This window comes from Eumetopias jubatus, unplaced genomic scaffold (genome assembly GCF_037043125.1).
Source record: "Eumetopias jubatus isolate StellerSeaLion01/CBP00866 unplaced genomic scaffold, mEumJub1_p1.0 scaffold_3, whole genome shotgun sequence".
In the NCBI taxonomy this organism is placed as follows: domain Eukaryota; kingdom Metazoa; phylum Chordata; class Mammalia; order Carnivora; family Otariidae; genus Eumetopias; species Eumetopias jubatus.
Genome location: NW_028274809.1, coordinates 19,087,951 through 19,102,005, shown reverse-complemented (window position 1 = coordinate 19,102,005; position 14,055 = coordinate 19,087,951). Strand labels below are relative to the sequence as shown.

The following is a 14,055-nucleotide window of genomic DNA, read 5'->3' as shown; positions in this document are numbered from 1 at the left end:
TGTTTCTTAATTCTATTTAAATTAATATAGACAACCCCCCCATTTTTGACATTGTCTTGTTGAACAGACTAGGTTAGTTTTTCTTTACAACTCCCCATCTTCTGAATTTGTCTGATAGTTTCCTCATGATAGATTTCCCTGTATTTCCCCTGTGTCTATCCTGTATGTTCCTTGCATTTTCTGTAAACTAGAAGTTATATCTAAAGTCTTGGTTGAATCAGGTTAAACATTTTTTAAGCAAAATGCTTTATAGGTGATGCTTATGCCTCCAATTGTGTCATTTCAGGAAATGGGTAATGTCTGCCTGTCCTACTATTAGTGATGCTAAAATTGGTCACTGGTTTAAGGTAAAGACAGATCACTGTATGTAAACTTATGTTTCCCTCTTGTGACTAATATGTAATCCATGGGGTGATATTTTGGCACTGTGAAAATATTTAGTTCCCATTAACTTTTCACCTAATGGATTTGCTCTTCCTTGATGGTCCTCGACTAAATTATTTCATTAGAGGCTGCAAAATGGTGACTTTTCTAATTCTGTCATTCCTTTAACATTTATTAGCTGATATTATTTTATAAAGAAGAGCTTTCTTCATCAGCTGGGGTTATTTACCCTGAAATACAGTTCCAACTGGAAAGGTAGCATATATTCTTATTTTTTTGGTTTACCAATTGGCAGCGTAATGAATTTAGGTATAGTAGTTCCCTCCAACTGTGACAAATAAATTTTTAAAAAATATTTCAATGATGTTTCTTGTTTGATCATTACTATGGAAGAATGGATTTTCAAATATTCAATGTGTATCAATCAATTGCAGTAATTATTTTTTTATATTCAAATTGCCTCAGAATAAGTCAGTGAAAGCTCCTTTAAACTGGCTCTGGGGTCCTTTTGAAACATCCCATTAGAGGCGCCTGGGTAGCTCAGTCATCTGTCTTCGGCTCAGGTCATGATCCCAGCTCCTGGGATCAAGCCCCACGTCGGGCTCAGCAGCGAGCCTGCTTCTCCCTCTCCCACTCCCCCTGCTTGTGTTCCCTCTCTCGCTGTGTCTCTCTCTATCAAACAAATGAGTAAAAATCTTAAAAAAAAAATCCTACTAATCACTGACAGTTCTCTTGCTTTCTATCACTCCAAGATGTACCAGGTTCATCTTTTTCTCCCCCTGCCCTAGACATGGAAGCAACCATTCTTCCAAGAGACTAGGTAGCTTTCAGTAAGGACTGACTTTAGAGATCACAGTCTGGGATTTAAGGGTGATAATAGAAACTGAGATGACATTGCTTATAGGCTCTTTCAGTGCACAGAACTAGAATATTAAGATGCACACATATTCACACACATATTTCCAACTAAAATTTAACTGTGATTTTTACTGAGCTCTTTTGATTTTGTACTCGTATCTCTTTATTCTTTTTTAAAAACTTTTTAAAAAAGATTTTATTTATTCATTTGAGACACAGAGATAGAGAGAGAGAGCATGAGCAGGGGGAGAGGCAGAGGCAGAGGGAGAAGCAGGCTCCCCGCTGAGCCAGGAGCCCAATACCCGGGATCACGACCGGAGCTGAAGGCAGATGCCCAACCATCTGAGCCACCCGGGCATCCCCGTATCTCTTTATTCTTACACTGAAAACTTTGGTTTCTTATGACATTAATATAATCACTTATGTGTGTAATCGTACAATATAAATACAATAATTTACAAATAATAATGCAAATATTACCCTACTAATAAAACAATAAAGACGTTTAAGATGTGTGGTAGTCATTTTTTCCTTGGAATATAATCCCTTAGGGTATACCATCAAAATACTGCATTCTAAAGTCATTTGAAATGGTTCTTTTGTTTGTGTAGTCATTTTTACCAACTTGATATATAATTTGGTTTGTTTGTTTCAGTTTGTTCTCAATTTTAGTTTTTTTTTACTTTATATATAATTTTATTTTTTTAATATGTAAAATATTTACATTTTTCAGAAATCAAAACTATATAATAAAATATACTCAGGGAATTCTCTGCACCTTCCACAATTTCTCCTGCCATCTTTTTTTTTAAGATTGATTTATTTATTTTCTCCTATTTCTTAGAGAGAGAGAGAGAGAGAGCGAGCACAAATGGGGGTGGGGAGAAGCAGAAGGAGAGGGAGAGAATCCTCAAGCAGACTCCCCACCGAGCACGAGCCCAATGTGGGGCTTGATCCTAGGACCCTGAGATCGTGACCTGAGCCAAAACCAAGAATTGGACACTCAGCTGACTGAGCCACCCAGGCACTCCCCTCCTGCCATCTTTATCACCTCACTCCTTTATTTCCTTTTTAAAAACTTTGTATATTGTGAAATAAAACAAACAGAAAAATGCATAAAACAAAAATGAACAACTCAATAAATTATCACAAGGTGAACACCCATGTAGTCCAGGTCAAGAAATAGAACATTTCTAGCACCTTGGAAACCTTATCATATCCCCCAGTCAGTACCTCTTCCCAAGGGTAACCATTATTTTTTAAAGATTTTATTTATTTATTTGACAGAGAGAGAGAGCACAAGCAGGAGGAGTGGCAGGCAGAAGCAGACTCCCCGCTGAGCAGAGAGGCTGACGCAAGCTCTGTCTCAGGACCCTGGGATCAGGACCTGAGCCAAAGGCAGATGCTTAACTGACTGAGTCATCCAGGCACCCCCAAAGGTGGCCATTATTCATTCTTTTTTTGACCCTATTTCTTTTCTTTTTTTTTAATTTTTTTAATTTTTTTATTTTTTTAAAGATTTGTATTTATTTATTTGACAGAGACAGACACAGCGAGAGAGGGAACACAAGCAGAGGGAGTGGGAGAGGGAGAAGCAGGCTTGCCTGCAGAGCAGGGAACCCGATGCGGGGCTCGATCCCAGGACTCTGGGATCATGACCTGAGCCGAAGGCAGACGCTTAACAACTGAGCCACCTAGGCGCCCTCTTTGCTTTTCTTTACAGTTTTATAACCTAAGGATGCATGGTTAGGTTATGAAAGTGTAAAGAAAAGTAAAGATATATAGATTTTGGATTATCCCCAGTATTGGTTTATCATGAGTAGTGTAAGTATGTATACCATTGTACATGTTTCCTGTTGCACATGTGTGCCAGGGGGAGCAGACAGCCTGTAACAACTTTAAAGGGAGGAAGATGGGCGGAAAAACACACCCTTTTCTCATCCTTTTCATTCCTTCCCTCTGATCTCTTCTAGGTATTCCCATTGTCCTAACCTAAAAGGATCCAGAGGAAGAGGGAGCTCATTGAAGTAGTCCATAGAAGTTAGCTTGTTGGGAGAGGAAATAGGGTGAAGACAAGTAGAGAGCAGATCCTAGCGGTAAACTTGAGGTATCTGGGTATCTGCTTTTGATCCCCTTTTCCCCCCTCTCTCTTTCTCTCTCTTTCTCTTTTTGAGAAATCATCTGTCAGTATAATTGTTACTCTTTTGTAGGTAACCTGTCTTGATTGTCAATATTTTACTAGGCTGTCATTAGAGAGACATTTATTTTCTTTTATTCTCCTTGAGATTCAAAGAGCTTCTTGAATACATGGCTTGATGTCTTTCAGCAATTTTGAGGCATTCTCAGACATTCTCAGACATTGTCTCCTTAAATATTGATTCTACCCCCATTTTCTCGTTCCCTTCTTTCTGGAACTCCAAGTAAATATATATTAGACTGTCATGTGATATCTTTTATGGTTCTACCTTATCTTTTGTATTTTCCATTCTTCTGTCTCTCTGTACTTCATTTTGGATATTTTCTTTTGAACTACAGTCCAGTTTACTAATTTTCTCTTCACATTTGTATAGTCTGATGCCTTGAACTCAGCCAGAAACCATGGTACACTCAATCAAAGTAAATCCAAAGAGTTTAATTATAGAACTGTTTATAAATGTATGGACAGGTAAAGAAATATAGACCTTTGTCAACTCACAGCCAGTCAGGGAGGGAGCCAGAGGAATGCATACCCTGAATTTTCTCCCTCTTTGGACCCTGATATCTTGCCAATAACTTCTATTGGCCAAATCCAACTATAAGCCAGTGAGCAAGGACGTACAGTTGATAGAGTTCATAGACATTGACCTGGGGCCATAGAGCAAGGAAAATGCGGAATATCTAGCTTAATCTTAGCTTCTACTCTTGTCCTTTACTTGAATGAAAACCCTGTACTCTTATGACAAGTGACACACACATCCCTTAATTCAGGTACACTCTCCTATGAAACCTAAAACATAGTGCAGTGCCATTGTTCTTGATAGAAAGTAGCAGGAAAGAGAAATGGGAGAAAAAAAGAAGCTTCTGTGCCAAGTTATTGTAAACACAGCTGCTACAATCCCTTTCCTGTAGGGGATCCTGAGGCTTAAACTGACAGTTACAACTTCCTTATGCTCCCACTCATTTTGTGGCTTTTTTACTGTGGTCAGCACCTTGACTGGATTGGATTTTTGAACTGGTGGTTTGAGCCCCATCTTTATTTTTGTAGGATCTGAATCTTTGATGTTCCTGGCTTTGTTTGGTTTCTACAGTTTTTTATTGAACCAGTACTACTGGGAAGAAGAATACAAAGAGCCCAGGTTAATTCCTCTGGCTCCAGTAATAACCTTTTTTTTTTTTTTTTTGCCCTTATTTTGTAGCAGCAACTCAACTTCTCCCTGGTAATTGGAGTCAATCACTGTGGCTAATATAGTGATACCCATATCTGTTTATAGGTTCAGTGGCATGAGGAACCCATGTGGTAGTCTCAGCTTCCAATTCAACTCTATCACTGTGGTGTAAGTGTGGTGTAAGTGTTCCCCTCTTGGGCACTAGCACCTGCAAACTCATCATTCAGGAGGTGGGAAGCAAAGATTTCTTCAGAGATTTTGAGGTATAAGAGTGAGGGGGCCACACTGACCTTTACCCTTTGGTTCCAAAACTCTTGGAGATGAATAAAACAACCACTCTGTAAGTTCACTAATGGTGAGTGAGTATTGTCAGAAGTATTGTGGACAGAAAGGGCAAATCCATATCCAGGATATAATTTGCTGCCTTTTTTCATGGTAAAAGAGGTTCAAAATAAAAATCTGTCACCAGGTGTGCCATATTGGAAGCTCAGTATTATCCTCTGTTGCTGGCAAATTGGTATTCAGGGGTGGCTATAACCATACCATTCATGAGGAGGAAAATTCACGTTGGTAAGCCCATGCATAGCTTCATTTCCTGCCACCATGTCCATTGATATGTGGGTCCATTAAGAAAACACCAGACTGGCTGGATAAAGAGGATGACTGATATCCACAGAATTGGTCATTTCATAACCTGATTACTGACAAGCTTTTCCATAGTCTATGTCTTCTCATAGTTATTTACATAGGAAACCATGACTATCTTCACACTCTGTGTTCATCCCAAGTGATCCCTCTCAGACTTTCTTGCCACAGATTTTCTTATCTTGTTCTATTCAAACCCCAGATCAGCCAACCAACCTGTTAGTCATGAATATTGTTATCGGTATAGACAAATACCTCATTTCTTTTCTTCTTCAATTCCAAGTGGACCACCAGATCTACCAACAAAACTTCCCACAGAGGGGATTGCTCTTCATCGATGTAATCCACAGACATTTCTGAATAGTGCTGTAATGTAGTGCCCTTCCACTTCCAGCTGATGCCTGCATTTTGTGCAAATGTCTATAAATTGGCTCTGTGCTTTCCCCCCAGTCTGTTCGCTGGTCATAGAGAATTCCCATAAGGCCATAATAAGGTTGTGGGAAAGGCAGTGAAGCAAGGAAGCTACTTTCTCATGCAACTTGTTCCATCCAGATCTTCTTGGGCCCAGTCTCATATACACCATTTCCATTTAACCTCCAATGTTATGGTTTAGTGGATTAGATAATACCCAATGCATGCCAATGCATGGTTGTCCCATGGTCAGGTGTTCAGTATACCATGGCCTGGTAGGAAATTAAGCTGCTCTTCAAATGGAGAATAGCTGATGGCCTAAAAGGGCACCATCTTCCTTTAAAATCCTAGGGATCTACACTATAATAATCTTACTGGGGCTTGCCATAGGATTCATATGACATTACAGTCTGGGACAGACACTTCCAATGCTACTGAGACCACTGGTCATAATTATCAAGTGAAAGGACAGCTTGCATTACAACCTGGAATTCCTGCAGAATGTTTCCTTGCTTCAGGACATACTAAAAGCCTGTTGGGTTACTGGTAAATGGGTCAGAGTAGCACATTTAAATGTGTTTCACGTTGCCTCAAATGCCAAAGAGGCTCATTCTTCCATAAAGAGTATTATCTCTTTTTTTATTGTGGTAGATGTTCAAGTTAATTAATTTGTCTCACATGCAACAGATAATTGGACCCTATAAACATCATTAATGTGGCAGGACTTTGAACTTTCTTGACATTCTTCTTCCATGCATCTTATGACATCTAGGGTGCATGCTATTCTGCCCACCATATTCAGTTGCCACAATATCATCAAAATAATGGACCAGTGTGATTTCCTGTTTCCTCTGATGTCTCAGGTTGAGATCTGAAATGATGAGGGTCTTTGACTTGTTTGGAGGGCTCCTCATGCTTTCTGTGTTGATTTATCGTTTTGAGGATGTGTTTGTAAACTGTGATGAGCACTGGTTCAGGTCAGAATTAAACAAAAGCCTTATTTGCATTACCAGCAACCCCCACATTATGAAATATACCTGGGAACCGGCTGTCCTACAACCCGATGGCTGTTGGATTTCTTTGAGTTCCTTTACCCTCTCTCTTCTTGTGGAATCAAAGCCGAAGGGCTCCCATGGGGTAGTCTCATTGAAAGTTCAATCGCTTATGACCCAGCAAATATAAGTATCACTGGTTACCTCCCAATATCATACTATAATCAAAGAAAGTTTTTATTCATCTTTGTGCAAAAAGAGATAAAGAATAATAGTCATACACATGGGGAAACATCCCAAAGGCCAGTGGGACAGGAAAAGTCAGTATCACCTCAAATGGAAAATGTGGGGACTCATCCCGAGTCTTGTAGGTATAGTTTTCCCCCTTTGGACCACATACATTTTATCCTTTCCCATTAAGGGTGAGGCTTAACCTATAAATTCTAGATGGTGAGGCAACCTTGCTGATCTTGGCATGGTGGTTGTCTGAAGATTGCACTGTGTATCAGAAGCTGCATGGTGTCCATGGATATCATCTTCTACAAATTCATAAATGTTACCTTTCAATGAAGAACTTGCTCCAATGTGTGTATTTATGAACTCTTTGGGTAGAGGGAAAAGGAGCTTCCCTAGATTTTAAATTTGTAATAAAGGCCTATTTAAAAAGAAAAATGACAACAACAACAACAACAACAACAACAGATAATGGACCAGTGTGATTTTCTGTGGGACATCAAAGTAAAAAACATCTTTCCAAGCCATGCTTTTACAGAGAACAGGAGACTTGGTAGAGCCTTGTTCTTTTTTACTTTTTAAAAAATGTGACTACTAGAAATTTTTATTTTTTTTTGAAAACTTTAAATTACATATATAATTATAAATTATATTTCTACTGAACAACACTGACTTAGAAAATTCTTTATTTTCCATTTTTATCAGGGAAGATAGCTGGAAGAAGTTTGCATTCACATGGCAGAGCTAATAGTATATCCTAAAACTGTCTTACTTCAGTTGTGTTTATACATATTCTTTTTTAAAAAGATTTATTTTTTATTTTAGAGAAAGAGTGTGTGCACAAGCATGGGGAAGGGCAGAGGGAGAGAGAGAATCCCAAGCAGACTCCCCGCCAAACATGGAGCCCAATGTGGGGCTCAATGCGGGGCTCAATCCCAGGACCCCGGGATCATGACCTGAGCCCAGGCAGATGCCCAACTGACCGAGCCACCCAGGTGCCCCGGTACCACACTTTCTTAATTACTACAGTTTCATACTGAGTATTGATAGTAGGTAAAACAAATCATCCCATCTTCTTCTTTTCAGAAACATCTTTTCTCATATTTCCTTTTTACATTTTTTACCTTGAGAAATTCATAGTTATTATTATTTATTATTGAAGTATAACTTACAGCCAAGAAGGTCTATAAACTTAGGTTTATAGCTATATGATCATTAGCATAGGTATACAACTCCATAGCTCCTTAGAGAAATCAAAAGGGTCATCCTAGAACTGCCCCTCTGGAGGGCAAATGCGAGGGCACTGGGGCAGAGGGGTTCCACCTGAGGTCTCAGTCAGCAACAAGGCTTTGGCCCACAGTGGGGGGTGGCTCAAAGAAGCCCTAAAGTAAAAAGAAACAAAGGATTGGAATCAGTATATGAGGAGGTGGCCCCTTCCTTACCTACTCTCCTTCACAAAATGCTTCAATAAGAGCCTGATTTATGTAAGCTACAGTGACTTAGCCCACCCATTGTCTGTCCCCTTGGCTCCCACAAATAGTTCACCCTCCCTCCCATGCTTTTCCCTTGGGCTCTGGGCTGGAGAAAAATGGCAGCACCTTGTTTGCATTCACAGAAGCACCATGGCAACCATCCCTCACAAGTGGGTCTGTCACTTAGCTTTAAATGCCTCGACCCAGCAACCACTCCAGGCTTAGGAAGACCAGCTGTCTCTTGATGGAGTGAGAACTGGTTTCCTAGGAGAGCCTGAGCGGCTGGAAGCCCCCTGAGGTGCGAGTTCCTTGCAGGCTCTCAGTTTTCACTCTTGCTTTTCTCACAGAGATTATACCCCAGTATCACGAGAGGGGCCTTTTGAAATTGTGTATCACATTATGTCACCCCTTCCTCGAAACTTCCCAGTGAAGTTGTCACTACACTTAAAATCCAAACTTTTCACTATGACCCATGAGCCCCTGTATGGTCATTCCGGGGCCTACTTCTCCAACCTAATCTGCCACTGACTTTTCCATCTGTTCCTCTAAAGTGAATGGTATACCTGCCTCGGGGTATTTGTCACTGGAGTGCTCTCTGCTTGAGATGCCCCTCCCTATACCTTCCTCTGGTTGCCACCTTCTTGCAATTTAGGTCTTAGTCAAAAAAAAAAAAAAAGACTTTCATCGGTGTGGAGGAGTCTGACGTTTGGAACAGCCCTATTCTCACTACAGTCCCTGAGAGGATGTGCAGGGGCTGTGCAAGGAAAATGTCTAGGATTCAGGAGACCTGGGTCCAATCTTGGCTCTGCCATGAACCTGTGGTGCAGCTCTGACCCTTGACCAGCCTGGGCCCCAATGTCTCATCTATAAAGATAGATGGGAGTGCTAGATGCGTGTTGTTTTTTTTTTTAAGATTTTATTTATTTATTTATTTATTTATTTATTTATTTATTTATTTATTTATTTATTTAAAGCGTGAGCAGGGGGAGGGGCAGAGGGAGAGAGAGTCCCAAGCCGACTTCACGCTGAGCGAGGAGCCCAACGCAGAGCTCGATCCCACAACCCTAAGATCATAACCTGAGCTGAAATCAAGAGTCAGATGCTTAACTGACTGAGCCACCCAGGCGCCCCTAGATGTGTATTTTAAATCTAGATTCTGAAGAGTTCAAGCATCTCAAGGAGATAACCCAGAGTCTTGCCCCGGTCACTTTGCCCAGGCCATGGAGTAGAAAAAAAAGGAATTTAATTTAATTTGCTTTAATTTGGTCACTATCGATGCCTATTTGAGACTCAGTGTCTATGCACAATCCTTTAGATCATCTCATCCTTAGAGGCTCTCAGCATCTGCCCTCCCAACCTCTCATACTGATACCCTCCCAACCTCTCATACTGATACCCTCCCAACCTCTCATACTGATACCCTCCCAACCTCTCATACTGATGCCCATAGGTGTTTCTGTGAGAGAAGGAGGATGGGATAACCTTTGATTAAGAAAGGAAAGAACTTTTCTTCAGCTTATCTGTTCACACCTCAATATCTATTCCCTTCTTCATAGGAGCCTCCCTCTTTTAAACACGTTGTTGGTGATTCCAACCTCCAGAGAAAAAGTAAACCCCTTACCTTGACAGGGTTGGCCCCCTCTTGTTGAGGGTCTTCAAGTCCACCTTGGAGGTAAAGCACTGCTCTCTGTTCACTTTGGCCATTGGGCTCTGGGAGAGGGGAAGTCAGGAGTCAAGAAGAAGGCAGAAAAAGGTAACAGGGTTCCAGAAGGGAAAGGGATAGGATCCAAAGTCAGGGATTGAAAATTCTTGAGAAGACACGTAAGTCTTACCTTGGGGAATAGGAGTCGAAGTTTCTCCTCTTGCTTGCCCCTAAAGAGACAGGGATGACAGATGGAAGCTAAACTTGCTAACACCCATCTCCTCTCCCTCTGCAGAGGCTGGTCATTGTTTTTCGTGGATCCCAGACAGAACTTCTCATAGATCACTCTCATAGTCTGCCAGCAGCTCTTCCCTGTAGTTTTTTTTTTAAAGATTTTATTTATTTGACAGAGAGAGACACAGTGAGAGAAGGAACACAAGCAGGGGGAGTGGGAGAGGGAGAAGCAGGTTTCCCATGGAGCAGGGAGCCCGATGCAGGGCTTGATCCCAGGACCCCAGGTTAATGACCTGAGCCGAAGGCAGACACTTAATAGCTAAGCCACCCAGGCACCCCTCTTCCCTGCAGTTTTAACATCGGTTCCCTCCCTGCTGTCTGTCTGCTAGATAGCATGGGCCAGCCATAGGCCTCACGCACCTTATCCCAGTGGTTTTGGTGGGAAAGGCTGCCTTCCCATGCCTCAGACATGGATCTTGGGGGTGGAATCTGCTGATGTGCTTCTGGGCCCTCACATCCTGGGTAATGTCATCCTTCCAGAACAAACCTTCAGGGTAAAAGGATGTGGTGAACTGACACCTGAGACACACTGACTGGTCCACTCCAGGAACTGGAGTGAGACCAGCAATCCCCCTCTCCCTCAAGTAGATAAAGAATCACAACTTGTGCAGAGAACTAAATGAGCTGGTGTAGAAACATTACTTAGCATAGTGCCTGGTGTATAGTAAACCTTCCACTAGGATTGTATTCGGTTTGCTGATTCATTTGAGACTATTGTGAGGACTAAATGAGATTAGGGGTGTAAGGAGTGCTTAGAAAACTTAGGCAGTGATTCCTAAACTTTAGTGTGCATCAGAATTTCCAAATTCTGGAATTTCCAATTCCAACAAATTAGGGGCGCCTGGGTGGCTGAGTCGGTTAAGTGTCTGCCTTCAGCTCAGGTCATGATCTCAGGGTCCTGGGACGGAGCCCTGAGTCAGGCTACCTGTTCAGCAGGCAGTCTGCTTCTTCCTCACCCTCCCTCCTGCCCACTCATGCTCTCTTTCTCTCTCTCAAATAAATAAATAAAATCTTTAAAACAAAAAACCCCACTCAAATTACTGTTCCCCACACCCAGAGTTTTTGATTCAGTAGGTCTGGGGTGAAGCTCAAGAATGAGCATTTCTAACAAGTTCTCTGGTGATGCTGATGCTGCTGGTCCTGATGCACTTTGAGAACCATTGCTTTAAGGCATCACACACATATTAGACGTCAGTAGTAGTAGCAGCAGTGATATGAACTCAGGGTAGATTTCCTTTCTGACCCTTCCCCCATCCATGAAGTTCTGCTCTAAGGAAGGGTCAGCCTTCTGTCTCCAAGGGATTTTTCACTCCTTTTCATGCCTCCTATCTATTCGTCATGCTATTTACCCTGCTTCCTACTCGGAGGCTGAGGGGTATGTATGTGTGTTCTCCTGGCTGAGAACCTAAGGATTGCTGGTTATGGAAAAACTCAGATAGCACTAGGAGTTGGGACTCATCAGAAGGAATTGGATGCTGGCCTCTTCCAGAGTGTTCAAGGGCAAAGAGCCCACCCATCCAACTCCACCCCCATTCCAGTCATACCCCCTTCTCCATGAGGTGAGCATGACAAGAAAGTTTCAAGTAGAGACATCTGGAGAAGAAAGCCCATCCTCAGGTCAAACAGCCCCTCACTCTCTCCAACTTTTCTGATCAGGTCTCAGCCTCTCTTCCCCAGCCCTTACTCACCTTGGGGCACAATCTGCTGGAATACAACTTGTAAGTGCTGGGAGACTGGAGTGGCAAATCCTTGGAGGGGCCAGAGCTGCCCCACTCCCACTTGACTCTGACCATCTAAGAGGCAGAATGGTGGCATCAGCAAGGAGCTTGGCCAGAAGACTTTCAAATCCTAGCTGAAGAAAAGCATCTTTTTCCCACTATTACCCCTGGGTTCCCTGGTCTCTATCCCCCTCACCAGACCCTTTCCTCCTCTCAAGTCCTCCTTCTTTTCATTTTCCCTTCCCCCATCACCACCTGCCCTGTTCTTCAGAACCTCATTCGCCTTTGATGCCAACTTCCAGATAAGAACCAAGCTTACAAGCAAAGAGCAGCTTGTGGAAGATGAAGTAAGCAGAGACTCAGAAAGCCAGGTGAACAAATGGGGCATGGGAAGCAGATGAACTGCATCCAAAGGCTTGGAAGCCTGGAGGAGATTGGAAAGGAGGCCTAGAATCCTTTGAGGAAGCAAGTATTGGTATGCATAGGGTTTGTGTGTCTGGATCTTTGTCCTGAAAGCCACAGTTTATTTAACTGTGCATAGGGGAACGATAGAGTGTGGGAGAGGATAATCCCTAATGCTACAACACCTTCATTATTCCAAGTAAATGGGGTAGAGTTGGTAGAGAGTCCCATTTTTTATATAGTGGAATTACCATGAGTCCTTATGGACAGGCGTTAAGAAAAGGGAATGGTCCTCCGAAATCAAATGGATTCCCATACCAATTTCCTGGCTTTCGGAAGGAGCAGAACCTCCAGCACCCTCATGAGAAAGAAAAGAGCTTCTTCTGGAAGGGAGATTGTTAGTGAGGCATCCCTCCAGCACTGATAGTAAAAGTGGTGACCTGGACGCCCTCTGCCAGGCCCACAGGGTTCCTGGCGCTGTCCTTGGTGCTGAGGGAGTGACCGACGCCCCGCTTGGAAGAGGCGTCTGGGCGGCAGAGGCATCCCTACAAGAATGTCCCCTTCCCCCGCCACACACACATCTCTCCTGTCATCCGCCACCAGGCCTCTTCCCACAGTTCTTCGCGAGCCCTCGGCACTGGCCTCTAAACCCAAGAATCGGGCGGGGAAAGTTGGCGTCAGACTAGGAGTTTGCGCGCTCTTCCCCCACGCTCCTGGCACTGGAATCCTCGAGTCTGCGCAGTCGGTCTCTGGCCGCTCAGACGATGTCAGCGCTGGTCTACCCCGAAGGCTCAGAGTGGAGGGAGAGGAAGGATGGACATTTTCCCCCTCCATTCTCTTTTACCCCAGCCTAACATTCCCCTTCTTATCTGAAATCAGAGCGCAGATACCAGGCTCAGAGGGCTTGTGATGAAATCCTAGCTCGTTTCTCCGCCCAGCTTTCTCTCTGGAGCCAGGACCCCGTACCCGTGCGTCCCTGCTCCTATTGTCCAGAAATCCGTGTCCCCTGACTATCCCTCAGCTATGGGCAGCTCTTCCTTGGCCCCTCGGTGCGTCTTACTTCTCCTATGGCGGCATAGGCGGGGCTTACTTCCCTCTGCCCACTCGTCTTACCGTCGCTTTTCTTAAGTCCAGATCCCATATGCGGAGCCCCACCTCAAGGCTGCGTCTCTTTCTACAAGACGCTCTCTACATTGACCTCTTTTCACGTCCTTCAACACATCCTTTTCCTCCTGAGTTCCTAACCTTGAGGCCCCCTCATCCACTTCTCTCAGGAACACTCTCTGGTCTGCCCGCACCCCCTCCCAAGATTTCCTCCTGACCGTGGCCACTAATGTCGCTGCAGCCCCCTGGGCGGCTGTTCAGCAGCAGGAAGCAGAGGAGCAGCCAGAACCCCCCGGAGCCCCTAGGCCACAGCAGGTGCTGCATCCTCCCCAGCTCGGCGCGCTCACCCCCCTCCTAAGTTGCAGAGAAAGTAGAGACAGCAGCCAGAGGGGCTGAGATGGACCATAGCTTCCCACCCGCAATGTGTGCTGGATCTGCACAACCCTCCCTTGGCAGCTTGGCCAATCACGGTTCGTCCCTGGCCCCGCGGACGCGTAGCCAACTCCTTCCCTTTACCGCCCGCAGAGCCATCCC

General features: G+C 43.7%; 1 protein-coding gene across 1 annotated transcript; it reads right to left on the bottom strand.

Annotated features, from left to right (window-relative positions):
* Positions 1 to 8,220: 8,220 nt before the first annotated feature.
* Positions 8,221 to 13,854, bottom strand: RESP18 (regulated endocrine specific protein 18). The gene is given in 7 exon segments (XM_088022029.1): positions 8,221 to 8,271; positions 9,983 to 10,008; positions 10,011 to 10,071; positions 10,194 to 10,233; positions 10,658 to 10,784; positions 11,986 to 12,090; positions 13,740 to 13,854. Coding segments are annotated over 7 exon segments (516 nt in total). The 5' UTR covers positions 13,846 to 13,854.
* Positions 13,855 to 14,055: the final 201 nt, after the last annotated feature.